This window comes from Tachyglossus aculeatus, chromosome 2, assembly GCF_015852505.1.
Source record: "Tachyglossus aculeatus isolate mTacAcu1 chromosome 2, mTacAcu1.pri, whole genome shotgun sequence".
NCBI lineage: Eukaryota > Metazoa > Chordata > Mammalia > Monotremata > Tachyglossidae > Tachyglossus > Tachyglossus aculeatus.
The window spans coordinates 62,391,634-62,415,416 of NC_052067.1; the positions used below are offsets into that span (position 1 = coordinate 62,391,634).

The 23,783-nt window shown below is 42.4% G+C and overlaps 1 protein-coding gene and 1 pseudogene across 1 annotated transcript in view; both read right to left on the reverse strand.

The window, feature by feature from the left end:
• The window catches only part of SNX9 (sorting nexin 9), a 162,337-nt gene that overhangs the window by 33,008 nt on the left and 105,546 nt on the right, over positions 1 to 23,783 (reverse strand). Inside the window, exons 10-13 of the mRNA XM_038766702.1 lie at positions 16,164 to 16,294; positions 13,074 to 13,177; positions 9,464 to 9,567; positions 5,207 to 5,284 (exon numbers count right to left, since the gene is read on the reverse strand). Coding sequence (XP_038622630.1) covers positions 5,207 to 5,284; positions 9,464 to 9,567; positions 13,074 to 13,177; positions 16,164 to 16,294 — 417 coding nt within the window. The remainder of the gene's footprint in view (positions 1 to 5,206; positions 5,285 to 9,463; positions 9,568 to 13,073; positions 13,178 to 16,163; positions 16,295 to 23,783) is intronic.
• On the reverse strand, positions 18,425 to 18,527 carry LOC119924674 (annotated as a pseudogene).

The window sequence follows — 23,783 nt, forward strand, 5'->3', positions numbered from 1 at the left end:
CCTCCTTAATTTCCACCTTCAACTGCTCAATCTCCACTGGTTCCTTCCCCTCTGCCTTCAAACATGCCCACGTCTCCCTCATCCTAAAAAAACCCCTCTCTTGACCCCACCTCCCCTTCTAGTTATTGCCCTATCTCCCTTCTACCCTTCCTTTCCAAACTCCTAGAACGAGTCGTCCACCCCCGCTGCCTTGAATTCCTCAACGCCAACTCTCTTCTTGACCCCCTCCAATCTGGCTTCTGTCCCCTACACTTCACCAAAACTGCCCCCTCAAAGGTCACCCATGACCTCCTTCTTGCCAAATCCAATGGCTCCTACTCTATCCTAATCCTCCTCGACCTCTCAGCTGCCTTTGACACTGTGGACCACTCCCTTCTCCTCAACACGCTATCTAACCTTGGCTTCACAGACTCCGTCCTCTCCTGGTTCTCCTCTTATCTCTCTGGCCATTCATTCTCAGTCTCTTTGGCGGGCTCCTCCTCCCCTTCCCATCCCCTTTCTTTTGGGGTTCCTCAAGGGTCAGTTCTTGGTTCCCTTCTGTTCTCTATCTACACTCACTCCCTGGTGAACTCATTTGCTCCCAAGCCTTCAACTATCATCTCTAAGCTGTTGACACCCAAATCTACATCTCTGCCCCTGCTCTCTCTCCCTCCCTCCAGGCTCATGTCTCCTCCTGCCTTCAGGACATCTTCATTTCGATGTCTGCCCGCTATCTAAAACTCAGTATGTCCAAGACTGAACTCCTTATCTTCCCTCCCAAACCCTGCCGTCTCCCTGACTTTCCCAATCACTGTAGACGACACTACCATCCTTCCCATCTCACAAGCCTACAATCTTCGCGTCATCCTCGACTCCCCTCTCTCGTTTACCCCACACATCCAATCCGTCACCAAAACCTGCCAGTCTCACCTCCGCAACATTGCCAAGATCCACCCTTTCCTCTCTATCCAAACCACCATCTTGCTGGTTCAATCTCTCATCCTATCCCAAATGGAACTGCATCAGCCTCCTATCTTATCTCCCATCCTCCTGTCTCTCCGCACTTCAGTCTACACTTCACTCTGCTGCCCGGATTATCTTTGTGCAGAAATGCTCTGGGCATGTTACTCCCCTCCTCAAAAATCTCCAGTGGCTGCCTGTGAACCTACAAATCAGGCAAAAACTCCTCACTCTCGGCTTCAAGGCTCTCCATCACCTTGCCCCTCCTACCTCACCTCTCTTCTCTCCTTCTACAGCCCAGCCCACACCCTCCACTCCTCTGCTGCTAACCTCCTCATTGTACCTCATTCTCGCCTGTCAGGAGGCCTTCCCAGACTGAGCCCCCTTTTTCCTCTCCTCCTCCCCATCCCCCCTGCCCTACCTCCTTCCCCTCCCCACAGCACCTTTATATATATTGGTACAGATTTATTACTCTATTTATTTTACTTGTACATATTTACTATTCTATTTATTTTGTTAATGACATGCACATAGCGTTAATTCTATTTGTTCTTACCATTTTGACACCTGTCTACATGTTTTGTTTAGTTGTCTGTCTCCCCACTTCTAGACTGTGAGCCCATTGTTGGGAAGGGACTGTCTGTATATGTTGCCAACTTGTACTTCCCAAACGCTTAGTACAGTGATCTGCACACAGTAAGTGCTCAATAAATACGATTGAATGAATGAATGAACATAGTCAAGAGGTACCACTTTTGTAAATCATTTAAGCCCTTATTTGTTCTGCAAGATGAAACAAGAGAGTATGAACCTCACGCTGTAGGGGAAGTAGCTGGCTTGTTCTTGAAGATACTGCCAACAGAAAAGCATCATAAGAGCCAGGGGCCTACGTTAAATGAAAGTACCTTCTGTCCCAAATGGCTCAGATGGATTTACTATTAAGAGGCAAGCAGGTCAGCATGACAAGTGTTGTGGAGATTACAGCCATATTTGCCCTCTTTACTTGTGGGATTTTACTTTCCCTTAAAGCAACTTTCAAAAGGCTTTAAGGAGGAGGTATGCTTTTGCTTTTAGAGTTTTGTAAATGGATGGAATCAGGAACAAGAAAATGTAGTGAGAAACAGCTATTTACCCTGATGAAGCCCCAGGGAATAGTATCCAGTAGCAACCAAGTGAGAAACATGGGAGGGAAAAAGCAAACCTAAAATACCATTCCCACTCCCCCTTCCTTGCCAACCCATTTATCTCTATTTATAGTCCCCATGCATCTACCTTTCCTGAAACCCAAAGAAGGTTGATTTCTAACTGAAGCTTTCTTTGTGAATCTGATCAACTGCAACTCACTGCTGAACCATGTGTCTCCTCATTCTTCACCATGACAGAAGAACACATTAGATTATACTAATCTAAACTAATCCCTTCCTTTCAATCAAATTATTTAGGCAGATACATTAACTTTAGGTTTCTCTGATACTATATCTGTGTCTAAATAGTGCCTGACTGTCATGAAGGAAGTTAGGCATTATTATAACAATAATGATAATAATTATTATGGTATTTGTTAAGCACTTACTATGTGCCATAGTAAGTGCCCCTGCTCTGCCCCTGCTCTCTCCCCCTCTCTCCAGGCTCGCATCTCCTCCTGCCTTCAGGACATCTCCATCTGGATGTCTGCCCGCCACCTAAAACTCAATATGTCCAAGACTGAACTCCTTGTCTTCCCTCCCAAACCCTGCCCTCTCCCTGACTTTCCCATCTCTGTTGACGGCACTACCATCCTTCCCGTCTCACAAGCCCGCAACCTTGGTGTCATCCTCGACTCCGCTCTCTCATTCACTCCTCACATCCAAGCCGTCACCAAAACCTGCCGGTCTCAGCTCCGCAACATTGCCAAGATCCGCCCTTTCCTCTCCATCCAAATCGCTACCCTGCTCATTCAAGCTCTCATACTATCCCATCTGGACTACTGCATCAGCCTTCTCTCTGATCTCCCATCCTCGTGTCTGTCCCCACTTCAATCCATACTTCATGCTGCTGCCCGGATTGTCTTTGTCCAGAAACGCTCTGGGCATGTTACTCCCCTCCTCAAAAATCTCCAGTGGCTACCAATCAATCTGCGCATCAGGCAGAAACTCCTCACCCTCGGCTTCAAGGCTCTCCATCACCTCGCCCCCTCCTACCTCACCTCCCTTCTCTCCTTCTACAGCCCACCCCGCACCCTCCGCTCCTCTGCCGCTAATCTCCTCACCGTGCCTCGTTCTCACCTGTCCCGCCATCGACCCCCAGCCCACGTCCTCCCCCGGGCCTGGAATGCCCTCCCTCTGCCCATCCGCCAAGCTAGCTCTCTTCCTCCCATCAAGGCCCTACTGAGAGCTCACCTCCTCCAGGAGTCCTTCCCAGACTGAGCCCCTTCCTTCCTCTCTCCCTCTTCCCCCTTCCATCCCATCTTACCTCCTTCCCTTCCCGACAGCACCTGTATATATGTATATATGTTTGTACATATTTATTACTTTATTTATTTATTTATTTTACTTGTACCTATCTATTCTATTCATTTTATTTTGTTAGTATGTTTGGTTTTGTTCTCTGTCTCCCCCTTCTAGACTGTGAGCCCACTGTTGGGTAGGGACTGTCTCTATATGTTGCCAGCTTGTACTTCCCAAGCGCTTAGTACAGTGCTCTGCACACAGCAAGTGCTCAATAAATATGATTGATTGATTGATTGATTGATTGCCATGCACTGTTCTAAGTGCTGGGGTGGATACAAGCAATTGGGTCCCTGTCCCACGTGAGGCTCACAGTCTCAGTCCCCAATAATAATAATGATAGTATTCGTTATGCACTTACTATTTATCAAGCACTGTTCTGACTACTAGGGTAGATACAAGGTAATCAGGTTGGACATAGTCCCTGTACCACATGAGGCTCACTGTCTTAACCCCCACTTTACATATGAAGGAACTGAGATACAGAGAAGTGAAGTCACTTGCCTAAGGTTACATAGCAGGCAAGTGGCAGAGCCGGGATTAGAACCCACATCCTCTGACTCCCAAGACCATGGCCATGCTGCATTAGAATTTGACTATTATTGGTAACAATAACAATAAAAAATGATACTTGCTAAATGGCTATTATGTGCAAAGCACTGTGCTGAACACTGATACAAGGTAATTCAGGTCAGGCACGGTCCCTGTCCCACATGGGGTTCACAGTCTAATGGTTTATGGCAGGACTAATGGAGTATCTTTAAATACTTCAGATTCTGGCAACTCATCATTCAGAGAAGGACAATTTGCACTTCTTGTCCTCAGAAGGCATCAAATTTGGGGCCTGAAGGAATACGACTTTCAACAATTTTCTCTTCAAACGTGAGGTTGTTTTCATGGATTTTCCCTGGAGTGATTGTTCCAAGGGAGGAAATATCCAAGACATGATTTCAAATTTGCAAAGAAGATGGAAAGCCTCACTCTCCCATAGATCTCAGTAACACACCATCCACTTAGCCGATGGCTCTTCGGAAAAAAACAGTTAATCCTTGACCCTAAGGCTACCTTTTGCTAAGGAGAAGTTACTCTTTTAGTGTTACAATGATTTTAGATTGAATAGTCCACACTGGTATAAGAAATCAAAATGACAACAAATTCACTAGAAATTCTATAATAGTTTCATTTGGAGGCAGAGCTAGAATTTTTATAACAAAAAGTCCTGCTAATCCTTTTTCCCAACTCTTAATTAGCCTTTTTTTAAAAAAGCTCTTTATAAAGTATATCTGTTGAGTTAAGGTTGATTCACAGGCATCAATGCCATGGGGAGGCATGGGATGGAGGGAACTTTGGGACAAGGGACCTTGCTTTCTGGAACCAAAAAGGAACAATTGCAGCCAGCACCTCTTACCCTGGGCTGGCAAGAGAAGAAAGGCACCACCATCACTGCGTCTTTTCAGAATCTCACAGGACACAGGTTTCTCTTGGTCCTGGCCCCAAAGCCTGCCCTAGCTTGGTCTGATCTATCCCAGGCCAATCACTGGGGATGGAACAGAGGCCAGAGTGAGAGTATGTACCTAGGCTAAAAGTGAAAGGTGGCACCCATGGCTCTGCTCCATAAGATGCTCCATTCCAGAGGTTGGTTTTTAAAAGCAGATAAAATCAATGAAAAAGCAACCTAAAAAAACTACTGGCAAGGGCTTATTCAACATAGAGTACATAATGTGGGAGGCAAACAAGTAAAGATTTATTTTTGAAAAACAGAAGACAGATGCATTAAATACCTTGATATCCACTAGAACCGAACACAGTCGCTAAACACTGCAAGGCTTTTCCTATTTTCTGATATTCCTTCGGTAATGCTTTAAGGGAAAAAAAAAGAATAACTGTTAGTCAACCCTCCAAGTTATTTTTCTAGATGATGATGATGATGATAATGGTATTTGTTAAGTGCTTACTATGTGCAAAGAACTGTTCTAAGCACTGGGCACTGTTCTAAGCGCTGGACACCAAGCTCAAGGCTCTTGCATTGGTGCACAGAACTGAAGTTAATCAATACACACTGGCTCAATATTTGTTTTTCATTCAGTAATTTTTTATAATGCTGTACAAGTTTATGCTCATGTTTGCTTTTCAAAGGTCAATTTGCTCCTAGGTCTGAAATATGATGTACACACTTAGAACTCAGTTTAGTAACCCAAATTTAAACAAAATCAACATATAGCACCTATATCATGGTTTACATATTCCTGCATGCTGCTTATCTAACACAAAAATATTTCTATTTAAAACGTCTTGCAGTAGAGATGCTAAGAAAAATCAACCTTGTCTCTAAATGTATATGTTTAAATTATTTCTCACTAAATGCTCTAAAATATGCTTTTCTTGACTGAATTTTGAAATTTGAAACTCTATACAATTTACATCAATTTTTTCCATTCAGTGCTTACTGAAATGGCTTATGGATACTGCCACTGCTTGTCTAAGCTATCTACTGTATAAAAAATACAAAATTTATTTCTTTTTTAAAAATTTTGCTTTTTCTTTAATGATTCCTTAAGCTTCGCCCCTCTCCTTAACATTCTTAACATCCCACCCCTGAATATCTGGGGAATAGCATCAGACCTTTGAGGTGGAAAAATAGCAGAGTGGTCAATCAATCAATCAATCAATCGTATTTATTGAGCGCTTACTATGTGCAGAGCACTGTACTAAGCGCTTGGGAAGTACAAATTGGCAACACATAGAGACAGTCCCTACCCAACAGTGGGCTCACAGTCTAAAAGGGGGAGACAGAGAACAGAACCAAACATACCAACAAAATAAAATAAATAGGATAGAAATGTACAAGTAAAATAAATAAATAAATAGAGTAATAAATATGTACAGCCATATATACATATATACAGGTGCTGTGGGGAAGGGAAGGAGGTAAGATGGGGGGATGGAGAGGGGGACGAGGGGGAGAGGAGGGAAGGGGCTCAGTCTGGGAAGGCCTCCTGGAGGAGGTGAGCTCTCAGCAGGGCCTTGAAGGGAGGAAGAGAGCTAGCTTGGCGGAGGGGCAGAGGGAGGGCATTCCAGGCTCGGGGGATGACGTGGGCCGGGGGTCGACGGCGGGACAGGCGAGAACGAGGTACAGTGAGGAGATTAGCGGTGGAGGAGCGGAGGGTGCGGGCTGGGCAGTAGAAGGAGAGAAGGGAGGTGAGGTAGGAGGGGGCGAGGTGATGGAGAGCCTTGAAGCCCAGGGTGAGGAGTTTCTGCCTGATGCGCAGATTGATCGGTAGCCATTGGAGGTTTTTGAGGAGGGGAGTAATATGTCCAGAGCGTTTCTGGACAAAGATAATCCGGGCAGCAGCATGAAGTATGGATTGAAGTGGAGAGAGACACGAGGATGGGAGATCAGAGAGAAGGCTGGTGCAGTAGTCCAGAAGAGATAGGACGAGAGCTTGAATGAGCAGGGTAGCAGTTTGGATGGAGAGGAAAGGGCGGATCTTGGCAATGTTGCGGAGCTGAGACCGGCAGGTTTTGGTGACGGCTTGGATGTGAGGGGTGAATGAGAGAGCGGAGTCGAGGATGACACCAAGGTTGCGGGCTTGTGAGACGGGAAGGATGGTAGTGCCGTCAACAGAGATGGGAAAGTCAGGGAGAGGACAAGGTTTGGGAGGGAAGACAAAGAGCTCAGTCTTCGACATGTTGAGCTTTAGGTAGCGGGCGGACATCCAGATGGAGATGTCCTGAAGGCAGGAGGAGATGCGAGCCTGGAGGGAGGGGGAGAGAGCAGGGGCAGAGATGTAGATCTGGGTGTCATCAGCGTAGAGATGATAGTTGAAGCCGTGGGAGCGAATGAGGTCACCAAGGGAGTGAGTGTAGATTGAGAACAGAAGGGGACCAAGCACTGAACCTTGGGGAACCCCCACAGTAAGAGGATGGGAGGGGGAGGAGGAGCCTGCAAAAGAGACAGAGAAAGAACGACCGGAGAGATAAGAGGAGAACCAGGAGAGGACGGAGTCTGTGAAGCCAAGGTCAGATAGCGTGTTGAGGAGAAGGGGGTGGTCCACAGTGTCAAAGGCAGCTGAGAGGTCGAGGAGGATTAGGACAGAATATGAGCCGTTGGATTTGGCAAGCAGGAGGTCATTGGTGACCTCTGAGAGGGCAGTTTCCGTGGAATGAAGGGGACGGAAGCCAGACTGGAGGGGGTCGAGGAGAGAGTTGTTGTTGAGGAATTCTAGGCAGCGCGTGTAGACAACTCGTTCAAGGAGTTTGGAAAGGAATGGTAGGAGGGATATGGGACGATAACTAGAAGGTGAGGTGGGGTCAAGAGAGGGTTTTTTTAGGATGGGAGAGACATGGGCATGCTTGAAGGCAGAGGGGAAGGAACCAGTGGAGAGTGAGTGGTTGAAGATGGTAGTTAAGGAGGGGAGAAGGGATGGAGCGAGAGATTTCATAAGATGAGAGGGAATGGGGTCAGAAGCACAGGTGGCCGGAGTAGCACTTGAGAGGAGGGAGGTGAGTTCTCCTGGTCATGACTCCTGAGATCTGTCCCTCAGATCTGAATAGTTTGAACTGTCACCACACTGAGGAAGTTTCCCCTCACATAACGTCATCTTCTTTATCATCATACAGGTAAGTCTGGTTTACTATCCTCTTCAATAACATGGATTTGAATGTATGTTTCAGCTTCTTGATCCTTGCAAATGGTTCGGCAAACTCCCTAAATCCCATCGTATGATCCAAAACAGAACTCAGACATCTCCTTCAGTCTCAACTCTTTCATATCACCAGAAAACAATAGGCTATGCAGAGGAGAGGAACACTGTCTCATAAAACTCACTTTATAACTGGATTTTATTGAAATACATGTCCTCCTTCCCCATGCCTCTGTAGTTCCAAAGGCTCTTCCAAACCTACTTTATTACTTCACCCTTACCTCAAAACAGTTCTCAATTCTTGATCCTTTCCTAAATTCTATCTCTGAATCTTTTTATTATACATTAGAACTTTTTTTCCTAATCTATCAGCCAGCCACATGCTTTTGTAAGTAGACAAAGGCAACAAAAGTACCTTTATGTTCTGGAATTAAATTACTCCAATAATTTAATTAATGAATTATATTTGAGTGTTTATTCTGCAGAGTAAGAATACTATGCACACGGGAGAACACAATATAGTACACTTATATACGGTTTATATATGGTATGCATAACAATTATATTATAACAATACTTTAAAAAAATGATATGCTATCATGTTACTAAAAAGGCATACTGCTTCTTTACGTGTATTAATTCAGCAATTTGCAGAGAAATTAACATCTCCCAGTTCCTCTCATATTTTTGTTGATAGTTACTATTCTGCCTGTTTCTATTGATTTCTGAATTAAACTAGTCAAATAAAGGCACAGCATCCTGTAACTTTAAAAACTATAGTTTAGAAAGCACACTGTTGGTAAAATAAAGCAGGCTAGTTATCACTGAAGATGGAAACACAAAAACAACCTTTACTGAAGAGCAGGCAGTTTTTTACAAAATAAAATAACCTCTCTAGCCCCTTCACTTTGATTTTTTAAAGTACACTATGAAAGATTTATTGCCAGTTGTTAATCTTAGCTAAAGCAGAGTAAACCTAAATTATTTATGCCCACACAATATTAAGTAGAACAAGCTCCTTTAGTAATTCTAAATGATTCCTCTGGAAACTACTACATGGATGTAGTGATAAGCAAGTTTCCTCAGGAGAAAGAAAAAGCATGTTCTATTATCACTGCAGAGAATGCAAAGATTCCAATATTACCTGATGATGATGGAGAGACAAGATAATAAGCAAAAACTATTTCTATCTATCTGCCCTGGAGGATTTTAATCAATAAGAGACTCTCTCTTTCCCAAGACCTTTTCACTATGGAGTGATTTTGTTTTCAAGAATGATTTGTCCTAGAATTGGTTTATTTCAATTAAGGATTTTGGGACTGCAGTCAACGCAACAATACTCTGAGAGTTACTAATTTTTTCCCCAATTTGACAGCTGCCAAGAGGGTGACTTACGTCCTGTACATCGCTTCCAATGTTCTTGACCCACTGTCAGCAGCTCCTTCACTCCATCATCCATGGCCTTGGTGAATTTACTAACAGCTTCACATTTCTGTTCTCTGTCAAGGAAGAACAATCATATGAGAAAGACTCTACTTGGTTTGGCTCACACCAAATTTTTGTGATTCTGGAAAAAAAATGAATGAGTGAACCCCCATTGTATAATCAGTTATGTCAAATTATTAGCACTCTACATTCTACCTGTTCACCTTTTCTGTAGCTAAAATTGAATAACGAACTTTATAGTATTAATAATTTTCACAGTATTTATCCTAGTACATCTACACTATCTCAAATTTGTATTTGTTATCACTCACTATGTGTCAAACACTGTTCTAAGCACTGGGGTAGATAAAAGTTAACTAGGTCGGACCCAATCCCTGTTCTGCATGGAGTTCCCAGTCTATGGAGGAGGGAGAAGAGGCATTTAATCCTCATTTTACAGTTGAGGAAACTGAGGCACAGAGAAGTTACGATCCCTGCCCAAGATCACACAGCAAGCAATTGGAAGAGCCAAATTAGAACCCAGGTCCTCCCAGGACCATGCTCTTTCCACTATGCTGCCTCTACCTACTCAGAAGTGTAGCTAAGTCTCATCTTTTGGGGAAAATGGAAAAAGTTTGAAGTTAGTCAATACAGTATAGAAAGAAGGCAAAAATTTATACCATTCACAGATATTTCTCTTTAAATTATACTAGTTTTATACATTTTTATAAATGTAATTACTTCAGAGGGCTCAAAATAGCTGACAAAAAAAGGGGGTGGCATTATGGGTTCAGCAGGTAAAACTTGTATTCACTTCACAGTGCCCTGCGCTTTGCCCACCCACTCGTTTTCTCCCCTCTGAACCCAAACAGCAACACAACTGTGTGCATGGCACTGCGCAAGCCACTAACACCATAATCCTGTGACCTTGGGTAAATCACTTAAACTCTCGGTGCCTCAGGTACCTTACCTTTAAAATGGGGATTAAGACTGTGAGCTCCATGTGGGACATGGACTGTGTCCAACCTGATTAGCTTGCATCTACCTCAGTGCTTAGCAAAGTGCCTGACACATAGTAGCCGCTTAACAAATACCATTAAAAAATCCATTCTTTCAAGCGGGTTTGTAGTCCTAAAGTCTTTCTGATACACTAGGCATGACCAAACCAAGGCTCATCCATCGTTATTGATGGGAGACAGCATCATCATTTGCAAAGACAGAATTTCATCCTAAAGCAACTTTTCTCAAACTATCAGATGGAAGAGAATCCTTTAGCAAAGTAGTCCAGAATCACATAATATTTCAGTGACCTGGAGTAATAGATGGCAGAGTCTAGAATAGACCACTGAAATTAAGAAATCTGAGTTTCCATCTCTTTTTCCCTTTCCCAGTCTGCTTTCCAAGCAAGGGGCAAAACACAAGTGAAATAAGAAAAAACAAATGGAGACAAGGATAATGCAAATTGCAGCTCATATCCCCCCAATTACTACTTCAGCATTTCCACACTCACACCTACCCAGAGCAGTCACTCAATCACATTTAGTGAGTGCTTACTATATGAAGAGCACTTTGGTACATAATGATTTACATATATTATTTTAGCACATTCTCATCTAAATATAAATTTTTTCCCTTTTTCATTGATCTGTAAATTATTTTGTGCCCTAAACAGAAAGATCTTTGAGAGCAGGCATCATGTTTTCTAATTCTCATTCTTGACCAAACGTCTAGTGCAGAGCACCACAGGAAAACACTACTTGTATTGATAACCTACGAAATGCCCAGATTTTGTTCTCACAAAATCCCTAGGATTAAAAACTCAAAAACTAACTCAAATGAATGTGCAAGAGATTTCTACATCAATAATTTTCCAAGAGGAAACACTCCTTAAGCTCTTACAAAAATCAGGAATCCCTAAAATGGCTAAAGTTTCTTAAAACCAAAGGGTCAAACAGGCTTTTGTTCTGCTATAACACGTTAGTTACTGTAATGCCACTTGTTTTATATGAATTACACTAACTATTGACTCCAAACTTAAGGTATATATAAATAAGAAATAAAACCATCAGTCTCCTGTAATAGAGGAAAAGGACTCCAAAAAAAAATCCCTCCCTCTCCCCCAACTTTACTCTCTTCCCATAATCTGGTTTAAAATCATCTATGGATTTAAAACAAAACAAATCAGGGGAAATTATTCAGGAATTTTGGGCTACTACAAAGTCAGCAGTTACCAATCACCAAGAAAGGTCTAGCTTAAAACCTGAAATGGATACAACACTTTTCATAAATTGGTGCAATGTTGCAATCCCTTGAAATGGCAAATTACAATCTTGTAGACAATGCCTACTGGTTCATCCCATAACATACAGTTTAGACAGATAAAGTTTACTTAGTCTAGTGTACTGGAAATATTAATTTAGTTCTCTCACAGATTCATTTTAGCATCAAGTTTGGGATTTCAAAATATTCAGAACTAATGTTCATTAGCATTACTATATACCATCAGATTATAGAAATGTTTGCAAAATGTAATAGTAATAATAATAATGATGGTAAGCGCTTACTATGTGCAAAACACTGTTCTAAGCACTGGGGAGGTTACAAGGTGATCAGGTTGTCCCACGGGGGGCTCACAGTTTTAATCCCCATTTTACAGATGAGGTAACTGAGGCACAGAGAAGTTAAGTGACTTGCTCAAAGTCACACAGCTGACAGTTGGCGTAGCCGGGATTTGAACTCATGACTTCTGACTCCCAAGCCCGTGCTTTTTCCATTGAGCCACGCTAATTGCTGTTGTCAAAGATCATGAAGACTAATTCATATTAAATGAAATGGAAGAAATAAAATCACTGTCTAATTCACCATAGATTTAAGTTTTAATTGCTTGGAAAAATATCCAGAGAACCCAAAAAAGACTGAGAAAGTTTATGGGGAAAAAAAATCCTGCACGGAAAATTTATTTGCAAAGACTCTAATCCTTCCCTTATTCTTCCTAACCTTCAGCCAAACCTTATTATATCCAGAAAAAGCAAATGTTGGAGGTTTCCTGGATGCTGCATGAGGAATTACACTCAATAATGAAGACAAGGGAGGACAAGGGGGGGGGGGGGGGGGGGGGAGGAAGAAGAGAAGAAGAAGAAAGAAGAAGAAGAAAGAAGAAGAAGAAGGAGAAGGAGAAGGAGAAGGCGAAGGCGAAGAAGAAGAAGAAGAAGAAGAGGGAAGAAGGAAGAAGAAGAAGGAGAAGAAGAAGAAGAAGATGATGATGATGATGATTTGTTAGGAGCTTACTATGTGTCAAGCACTATTCAAAGTACTAGGGCAGTTACCAGTTAATCAGTTCAAACACAGTCCCTGTCCCACTTGATGCTCGCAGTCTAAGTAGGAGACAGAACAGGTACTGAACCCCCATTTTATAGATGCTGAAACTGAGGCAGAAAGAAGTTACTTCCTTAGGGTCACACAGCAGGAAGTGGAGAGCCATGATCAGAACCCAGGTCCTCTGACTCCCCGGCCTGTGCTCTTTCCACTAGGTCATGCTGCTTCTCTAAGTACCTGGGTGGAGGAAACAAACATATCTTACATTTCTATCAAGTCCAGATCAGGGGCTTCTGGCTCCATAGTTGAAAATATCATAATTCCCACCAGCTCATCTTTTTCCGCCTTCCTTTTCCCTGTTTTCCATTCCTATAAATAAGAACAATGTGACAATTCAGCAGTAAGTACAGCAATGCCTTGGTTTAAACCTGGTTACCATAATTAAGCAGTCATTACTAGAAAGACAGACACATAAATGATATACAATAACTTAGTCCTAAATTTTTTGGTACAATGCCTCATTCCTCCCAACTGAATAGTGCAATTCTATTTACTGCATAGCCTGTCTTTTGAGCACAATTTTAAGCACATGCTTTTGTAAAATTTGGCAAAATATATTTTAACACTTCAAAAGGAAAGGACTACCGTACTTAGTTTCATTTTTGACTCCAATGCCTCGGTACAATGCTCTGCACACAGTACGAGCTCAATAAATATGATGGACTGACTTAATCCTCTCTCACTCCCTGCATTTTTTGAGTAGGAAATAAAATATTATTTTTTTAAGCCATCATAGCAAAGTGTGCCAGAGGAGTAGGGACAGAACATCACAGATACAGGCTCACACCTTAAAGGCTTTTTTCCATTTTTTTTTTTAATGTACATGCAGGAAACGCAGTCAAGTCAGAATGTCATGGGTATAGACTCACACCAAGAGCAGTTTTTTTTTTTTTTTAAACGTGTGTGCCCATGTCAAGGGTAGAAAGAGGATACTGCATTAGGGTAGGAAGGAAAGAGTCAGAATGCACTAATGTCAGTACAGGCTCCTGGAGTAGTAAGAGTAGAAGGGAAGAGGGCAGTTACTGAGTGTCTACTATATGCAGCACATGAGACTGAGATAAAGAAACAATGCCCTCATGTTTTCCTTCTTCTCTCTCCCTTTTTCCCTTCTTTCTTCTCCTGTTCCCCTTATAGCTTAACTTAACCAATCAATTTTATTTATCCAGAGCTTACTGTGTATAGAACACTATACTAAGTGGTGGACAGTAGCATGGCTTAGTGGAAAGAGCACGGGCTTGGGAGTCAGATGTCATGGGTTCTAACCCCGGCTCCTCCACTTATTAGCTATGTGACCTGGGGCAAACATTTATTCTATTTATTCTAACGACTTTGACACATCTCTACCTGTCTTGTTTTGTTGTCGGTCTCCCTGGTCTAGACTGTGAGTCCATTGTTGGGTAGGGACCGTCTCTATATGTTGCCAACTTGTACTTCCCAAGTGCTTAGTACAGTGCTCTGCACACAGTAAGTGCTAAATAAATACAATTGAATGAAAAAGTCATTTAACTTCCCTGTGCTTCTGTTACCTCATCTGTAAAATGGGGATTAAGATTGTGAGCCCCACATGAGACAACCTGATTACCTTGTATCTACTCTAGAGCTTAGAACAGTGCTTGGCACAAAGTAAGCGCTTAATAAATACCATTATCATCATCATCATCATTATTATTATTATTAGAAGACACATTCCCTGCCCACAGTGAGCTTCTCTTCAAAACACTTTCCCTCCTGTGTTTCGGGGTTGCAGAAATTTTGCAAAAGAGAGGCAAAATGTAGTATGCCATTTCAGGGTATTATTATAAAAATAATGATTTTCAGGTTTTCCTCAGTACCATATGTACAAAGCACATCCACATATAACTGTTATATAACTCCACCAAGCACTTGATACAGTGCTCTGCACACAGTAAGCACTCAATAAATACAACTGAATGAATAAATGACAGACATTCCTGTATCATTACAGCACCTTTTTCTTCTTTTCAATATAACAAAGCCATTAATATTTAAGGTATGTGTACATAATTTGAAACAGGAAAATGTTCTCTTTAACCTGGGACTTGTACTAACATGAGTCATTGAAGCATGGTTAAGTGGACAAAGCACAGGCTGGAAGTCAAAAGGTCATGGGTTCAAATCCCAGCTATGCCACTTGTCTGCTGTGTGACCTTGGGCAAATCACTTCACTCCTCTGTGCCTCAGTTCCCTCATCTGCAAAATGGGGATTGAGACTGTGAGCCTCACATGGGACAGGGATTGTGTTGAATCCGATTTGCTTAAATCTACCCCATTGCTTAGTACGTGTCTGCCACATGGTAAGAGCTTAAATACCACAGTTATTATTGTTACTATTATTTAGACACACTGAGCCCAGCTCTGCCCATTCTCCTCTCACTTAAGCAATACAAAGGGAAGAGCAGAACTTATTAAATCAAAAACAGACTCAATGAAGGAATGTGTTGCCACAACAGACCGATTCAAGTGGCCACCTCCAAATGCATACCAGAATTAAATACTGGCAGAAGGAGCCAGGGCCACGTGGAGACTGACAGCCGGGCAACTGCCCATCCCTGAAACACACCTGACTACTCTTTGGTATTAAATATTAAGGTGTCCCTTTTCTAATCTATGCTTCTTCTTCAAAATGCATTATTTCAGAGAGTCACAAGAATGAAAATGACCCCAATCAACCAATCGCTGGTATTTACTGAGTGCCCAATATGACCAGAGAACTGTACTAAGCACTTAGGATGGGGGGGGGGGGGGGGGCAATTACTGCTAAACTAACCCCAATGAATGGGGAGTTCCTCTTTTTAAGGTTGATGGAAAAGGAGATTTCACATCCTGCCAGTCATCCGTTTCAGTTTTTAAACATGCAATTTCTCCTTTTGGCTCCCTGAAAACTCTCAGCTGAAATTCCAGCTCATTTCTCCTTGTTTTGTCCTCAAGGAAGAGGAAGAATGACATGTCAGTGCCCTTCCAACATCATCATAATAATAATTATAATAAATAAGTGCTTACTACATGTGTCAAGCACTGTTCTAAGTGCTGGGGTAGGTACAAGGTAATCAGGTGGGACTCAGCCCCTGTCCCACATAGGGTCACAGTCCAAATCCCTATTTTACATGTAACTGAGGCACAGAGAAGTTAAGTGATTTGCCCAAGGTCACAGACCCGACAAGCAGCAGAGCCAGGATTAGAACATAGGTCCTTCTGACTTCCTAGCCTGTGCTCCATTCATTAGGTCCACTGCTTTTTTCGACGCCCCTATGAAGGCTGGGAATTAAATTTCTACCTTTTCATCCCGGAAATTAAGGAACTGCTGAAAAACTTCACTTTCTGAAATGACAGGATGGCGACACATCCTTGTCATCCATCCCTGAAGCCGCTCCATGCGCATTTTGATGAATTCTTCCTCAAAGCGCCCTACGAGAAAGAAAAAAAATCTAAACTCTAACTTTGTTCATAGGGCACCTGTAGTTAATAAAAACCATAAGGAAACATCAAGGTAACCTAACATGGAGTAGAAAGCTGTTCTGTAAAACCTTTAGGAACAGCTAACCAAGGGGGTGGGGGTAGGGGGTGGGGGAGAAAGGGGAGTTCAGTACTTAAATCCCAGACAGAAATTACAAAAAGCAGATGTAGATCCACTTGAGCTTTTCAGTTCTGCAAAAGTGGAGGGTTTTTTTGCTTCACAAACCTTTTTTGAATTTGACAAAGAACCAATAATCACAACTTCAATGCCCTACTTCTCTTCAAAGTTCTTAAACATTGTATCGCAAGTTAATATTCTAGCCTTATTTCCAACAGTGTTTCCCTAGGCCATGTTGAACCCCTCTCAATCTGGAATTCCACATCTGACACTGGTACAACCTGGCTCCAGAAATGCAGCCTGGAAGTTTGAAAAATGGAAAGCCCAGACCACTGAAAGAAAGATCTAATCCAGCCCACACATAGGTCAAATCCTTGGGACACAGTACAGAAATGATTTGATGATACCACAGTACACATAAGAACTGAGACAAAAATGGAGATCTAAAGTTTAATAAATCCTTACTGCAAAAAGTACACGTGAATTTACTGACAACCAAATATTGCATTTGCATTAACTTCTATAAAAATTCAGAAATTTGGTGCATAACAGAGAATTGTTTCAATTTCTTTGTAGACCATTACTAAAAACTGATTATTCTTCTTGTCCCTTTTACTATAAAATTCCTTTCTAAGCTGCTCAAATAGACCAAGATATGTTACTTTAAAATAATCTAAAAATATCTATTTATCCTGATACCTCAATAAAGGCAATTCAAATCCACTTCAGTATTCCTGCTTTGCCAGCATATGGCTGTCTCAAAACCAAACACATTAAATGAATGACTTTCTTGTTTACAAGCTGAGGAATCTGGCTGGAGTTTAAGACCATGAGTTAAACAAGAAATGATAAATACTGGTATACAAATAGGGATAATTATAATCAAATAAGAGCTCAGTGAGCACTTCTACAATGACAGAATAAGCTGTTTGCATTTAAAATCCTCACAGCACTTATATACACATCCATAATTTATTTATTTATATTGATGTCTGTCTCCCCTCTAGACGATAAGCTCCTTGTTGGCAGAGAAAGTGTCTATTAACTTAATTTATATTGTACTCTATCAAATGCTTAGTACAGCATTCTGCAAACAGAAAGCACTCAAATACAAAGGATTATCACCACCAGTAAAATGAAATTTTAACTCTAGGAAATGCTTGATGGCAGAGATTATATCTACTAACAGCTCTGTCTTCTTCCAGCGCTTGGTATAGTGCTCTATACAAACCAGATACTTGAATATTATGAGTTAATTAATTCTTGCAGTGGTAGGCAGAAAATTAATACAATAATAATAATGATATTTATTACGCACTTTGTGCCCTTGTCCCACATGGTGCTCACAGTCTTAAGCCCCATTTTACAAATGAGGTAACAAGCAAAGAGAAGTAAAGTGACTTGCCCAAGGCCACAGAGCAGACAAGTTGCGGAAGTCAGGATTGGAACCCATGACCTTGTGACTCCCAGGCCCATCCTCTATCCACTACACCAGGTTTCTTCTGTAATATGAAGACAGTGGGATTGAAGTGGTGAAGAGACCATTTCAATATATTTGAAAGTTCTGTTGACAGTCACTGAGACTCTGGCTTTGCATGCGTTTAGGGTGAAAGAGATGGCTTTTTAAAACCCTGAGAAGTAACATGGCCTAGGGATATATCATGGGCCTGGGAGTCAGAAGTACCTGGGTTCTAATCCCAGTACCATCACTTGTCTGCTGTGTGACCTCGGGCAAGTTGCTTAACTTCTCTGTGTCTAAGGTACCTCATCTGTAAAATGGGGATTAAGGCTTTGAACCTCATGTAGGACAGGGACTGGGTCCAACATAATTCATTGGCATCTATCCCAGCGCTTAGTACAGTGTCTAACGCAGAGTAAGCACTTAAATACCATTTAATACAACAAAAATCCCGGCCTCAATCATTCAGATGACTGCTAAACCCATGGGCTTTTCTCACTCCTCTACATCCAGTATCAAGGCATAAAATAGATGGCGATGCCTTAACCACATATGTGTTCTTCCATCCTTCTCAAGGGGAGTACTAACCTCTTCTTTTGAGCGCAAACTGTGAGCAGAGCACTGTACCAAATAGTTGAGAGAGTACAATACAACAGAGATGGTAAACATGTTTCCTGTCCACAATAAGCTTTTTCCTGGACTTCTGGCAAAGGCAATACTTTCTGTAAATTGGTGGTGGCAGGTCAGAGGTAGGGCTAGTTTCTACTGTTTCTATCTCTCTTTTTCTTGCCAAGTAGGGGTGGGGCGGGCTCAAAAAATCCAGCAAGAAGAAGAGCAGTAACTCCGGATCAGATAAAGAGAGAAAGAGCAACCTCCAGCACGAGCTAGGTCAGCATTCTGAGGTAATGAAGTGAACTGCACATTAAATTATACATTATAAATTACTTATTTAGTCATACTAATGTCTGTCTCCCCCTGTAGATGGGGAGCTCGTTATGGGCAGGGAACATATCTGCTAATTCTGTGGCAGTGTACTCTCCCAAGCACTTAGCATAATGCTCTGCAAATAGTAAGCGCTGAACAAATATCATTGATAAATTGATTGGTCAGAGCTGATCATTCAGTCATTCAATCGTATTTATTGAGCACTTACTTTATGCAGAACATTGTAGTAAGCACTTGGAAAGTACAATTCAGCAATAAAGAGAGACAATCCCTGCCCACACCGGGTTTACAGTCTAGAAGGGGGGAGACAAGACATCAAAACAAGTAACAGGCATTAATATAAGTAAACAAAATTATAGATAGATAGATAGATAGATACACATTAAAACAAGTAAAAAGGAATCAATATAAATAAATAGAATTAAAGATATATACACGTATACATTAGTGTTGTGGGGCAGGGAGAAGGGGGTAGAACAAAGGGAGTGAGTCGTGGCAACGCGGAGGGGAGGGGGAGCTGAGGAAATGGGGGGCTTAGTCTTGGAAGGCATCTTGGAGGAAGTGAGCCTTCAATAAGGATTTGAAGGTGGGGAAGAGTGGTTGGCGCATTTGAGGAGGGAGGGCGTAGCCAGGCCAGAGGTAGGACGTGGGCCAGGGGTTGACAGTGGGACAGGCAAGAGTGAGGCACAGTGAGAAGGTTAGCACCAGAGGAGCAGAGTGTGTGAGCTAGGATGTAGAAGGAAAGGGAGGTGAGGTAAGAAGGGGGCAAAATGATGGAGAGCTTTGAAGCCAATAGTGAGGAGTTCTTGTTTGATGCAGAGGTGGACAGGCAACCACTTGAGATTTTTGAAGAGACAGGGTGACATGCCCTGAACATTCCTGTAGAAAGATAATCCAGGCAGCAGAGTGAAGTATGGACTGAAGTGGGGAGAGAAAAGAGGTTGGGAGGCCAGAAAGGAGGCTGATGCAGTAATCCAGTTGGGATAGGATGAGTGACTGTACTAATGTGGTAGCAGTTTGGATGGCGAGGAAAGGGCGGATCTTGGAGATGATATGAAGGTGAGACCTGCAGGCTTTGGTGACAGATTGGATATGAATGAGAGAACAGGGTCAAGGATGACACCAAGGTGCAGGCTTGTGTGACAGGAAGGATGGTTGTGCTGTCCACAGTGATGGGAAAGTTTGGAAGGGAAAATAAGGAGCTCTGTCTTGGGCATGTTGAGTTTGAGATGACCTGAAGGCAGGAGAAGATGCGAGCCTGGAAAGAGGGAGAGAGAACAGTGGAGGAGATATAGATTTGGGCATCATCCACATAGAGATGAAAGTTGAAGTCACGGGAGTGATTGAGTTCTCCAAGGGAGTGAGTGTAGTTCGAGAATAAAAGGGGACAAAGAACTGAACCTTGAGGGACCCCCATAGTTAGGGGGTGGGAGGGGGAGGAGGAGCCCGCGAAGACTGCAAATCAATGGCCAGAGAGATGAGAGGAGAACAAGGAGAGGATGGAGTAGGTGAAGTCAAGACTGGATAATGTTTTGAAGAGAAGGGGATGGTCCAAGTGTCAAAGGCAGCTGAGAGGTCGAGGAGTATTAGGATGCAGTAAGAGCCTTTGGATTTGGTAAGAAGGAGGTCACTGGTGACCTCTGAGAGGACGGTTTCAGTGGAGTGGAAGGGACAGAAGCCAGATAGGTTGGAGAGGGTCCAGGAGAGAGTTGGAGGAGAGGAATTTGAGGTAGTGAGTGTAGATAACTCGCTCCATGGTCCATGAAAGCAAAGCACAAGCTCGTTTTCTCTGTTACAAACACACACACACACACACACACACACACACACACACACACACTTTAAACCTGCCTATATTAGCATATTGTTTAGAACGGAAAACTCAATGGGTCAGCCATGCCAAATTTTATTTCTCATGTGCAGCAGTTCCAACAGATAGAGGACAGCTTACAATGAAGCATTGGCAAATTCCAGAAGATCCATCAAGTCAGGCCCGGTCCAGCCAATAGTACAAAGGATACCAAAATTAACACTTGGGCTTGGCTGGGGCCTTGAAATTCCATCCCATGTAGGGCCTACAACCACCAATTACTACTCCATGAAAAAGCAAAAACAAAGCAAAAAAAACACCCTAGTACACTTGTGTGGAAAGTACTGTTCTTCCCCACATCCTTGATTTTAAAATGTAGGAAACTACCTAGCTGTTTATAGACTGCAGCATTTAACAGGTTGAGTGTTCAGCCTGGTGACCATACCTGTCTAATCAAGAAATGGGTATTGCTAGAATTTTGTTACTTAGTAATTTACAGAGAGATTTGGACTAATATAGAATGTGGAAAGACCAGGAATATCTGGACTCCTCTCTGTTCTGACACCTACCGGCTGGGCAGATTTTAAACCTCTCTCTACTTCTATCTTCACGGCACATACAATGACTTACCTCCTAAATTCATGTGCATGTTCTTGAACATTTATCATTAGAGGCAAAAAGAAAAAAGCTGCTCAGGTACTTGGAACTTTTTACACCAATAAATTCAAAGTTATAAAAATAAGACTATTACAGATTGCAAAATGATATTTGTCAAAAGCTAATGGCTTTCCCCAATAAACATCTGTCTCACTAAAATGCACTAAAATACACAATTTTTAGTCCCCCGTAAGTGGTATAAACACAGCATCTTTAAAAGAAGTATGATCATTTCTCTCTAATCTTCTGGAATTCTCCTTGAAGTCATTTTCCTCAAACCAAATGCACTCAGCTGCCGACTGTAAGCTCCTTGTCAATGGGGATACCATCTGTTATTTTCCCAAGCACTGAGTATAGTGCTCTGCACACAAATAAGCACTTAATGTCACTGATTAATTCTTCTAAAACTAGAGTTATAAACGAAAACACACTTACGCCACACACAACTGCACAACCTTTTCTTCCTTTTGTGTTCCAGCCCCGTTATCAGAAGAACATTCCCTAATCTAATTCCAACTCCACCACATACCTCCTTGTGTGACCTTGGGTAAGTCACAACTTCTCTTCACCTCATCTGCAAAACTGGCATTCAATATCTGTTCTCCCTTCTACTTAGACTGTGAGCCCCAGTGGACCTGACCACCTTGTATCTATCCCACCCCTTAACACAGTGTTTGGCACATCGTGAGCCCTTAACGAAACACCACAATTATTATTACTCCTTAATTCCCTAACAGCCTTGTCTCCACAATGTGTAAACACACATTATAGAAGAACTGAGCATATAAGAGTTCTCTCTGTCTGGCAGTATTCAAAACTAAGACTCCAAAACTCACAGAAAAAAATACCTTTCATTTAGTCCATTTTCAAATATTCTAAATTTAATTTATCTTCAAAAGAAGCAATTTTCCTAGTCGGGCACAATCAAGGAATATAAAAAGCATTCACTCAGAATTCCTCATATGCAACAACTCTAAAATTAATTATTGAAAATTCAGACAGCTATTCACAATAAATCAAAAGTCCCCTCATTTCTGTAAGTATTTAAATGAAGATGAGAATTTTATATGAAAATGCTGGAGCAATTCTGAGTAGGAAACTAGTGTGGGATGAGAGAAAGAGGAAGTGTCACGAAGAAAGGGAGTTAGTTTCTTGCTTGTCAGTTTTCTCGGCATATATCCCAGTCAGTGAATAAATGCTCAATTTTCTTCAGACAGAGGAGCTGTTGCTCTTTCACTGGTTCACTGCAGGCTGTGTGCCCACCACCATCCCTTCCTTCCTTCACCCTCACCATCTTCTTTTTTAAACTTGAGGTGGATCACTAGAGGGTTGAAAGAAATACTCAGGTCTTTGTTTTCTACTATATGAACCAGTTACTGTACCATAAAAGAAATTAAAAACTTAGCTCAACCAGCCCTAGGAAGATCATGAGTAACACATCATATTTTATGACCAATGAATTGATCAAGAGTGTCAACTGTGTGCAGAGTCTAATAGAGTTCGTTTACACTGCCGCTACCCACAAGGAGCTTACAAGTGAGAGATGGACACAAAAGAATTTACAGAAAGGAGAAAGAAGGGATTACACTGAGTATGTAAATCAATAAGTACAAAAGTGCTACTGGAAGTTGTGACAGCATGAAATCTGAGATGGTACAAAAATGTTGAGAAGGTAGTTGGGAAAATGTGACCTAGGAGAAGAAAAATGAATCTCAGAAAGCCTCTTGGAAGAGGTGGGATTTTAGAAAGGCTCTAAAGATGGGGCTTCAACTATCATCTCTACGCTGATGACACCCAAATCTACATCTCTGCCCCTGCTCTCCCTCCCTTCAGGCTCGTGTCTCCCCCTGCCTTCAGGACATCTCCAATTGGATGTCTGCCCACCATCTAAAACTCAGTATGTCCAAGACTGAACTCCTTATCTTCCCTCCCAAACCCTGCCCTCTCCGTGACTTTCCCATCATTGTAGACAGCACTACCATCCTTCCCGTCCCACAAGCCCACAACCTTAGTGTCAACCTCAACTCCACTCTCGCATTCACCCCACACATCCAATCCATCACCAAAACCTGCCAGTTTCACCTCCGCAACATCGCCAAGATCCGCCCTTTCCTCTCCATCCAAACCGCTATCTTGCTGGTTCAATCTCTCATCCTATCCCGACTGGATTACTGCATCAGCCTCCTCTCTGATCTCCCATCCTCCTGTCTCTCCCCACTTCAGTCTAAACTTCAAGCTGCTGCCCAGATCATCTTTGTGTAGAAACGCTATGGGCATGTTACTCCCCTCCTCAAAAATCTCCAATGGCTGCCAGTCAAGCTAAGCATCAAGCAAAAACTCCTCACTCTCAGCTTCAAGGCTCTCTATCACCTCGCCCCCTCCTACCTCACCTCCCTTCTCTCCTTCTGCAGCCCAGCCCACACCCTCCACTCCTCTGCCCGCTAACCTCCTC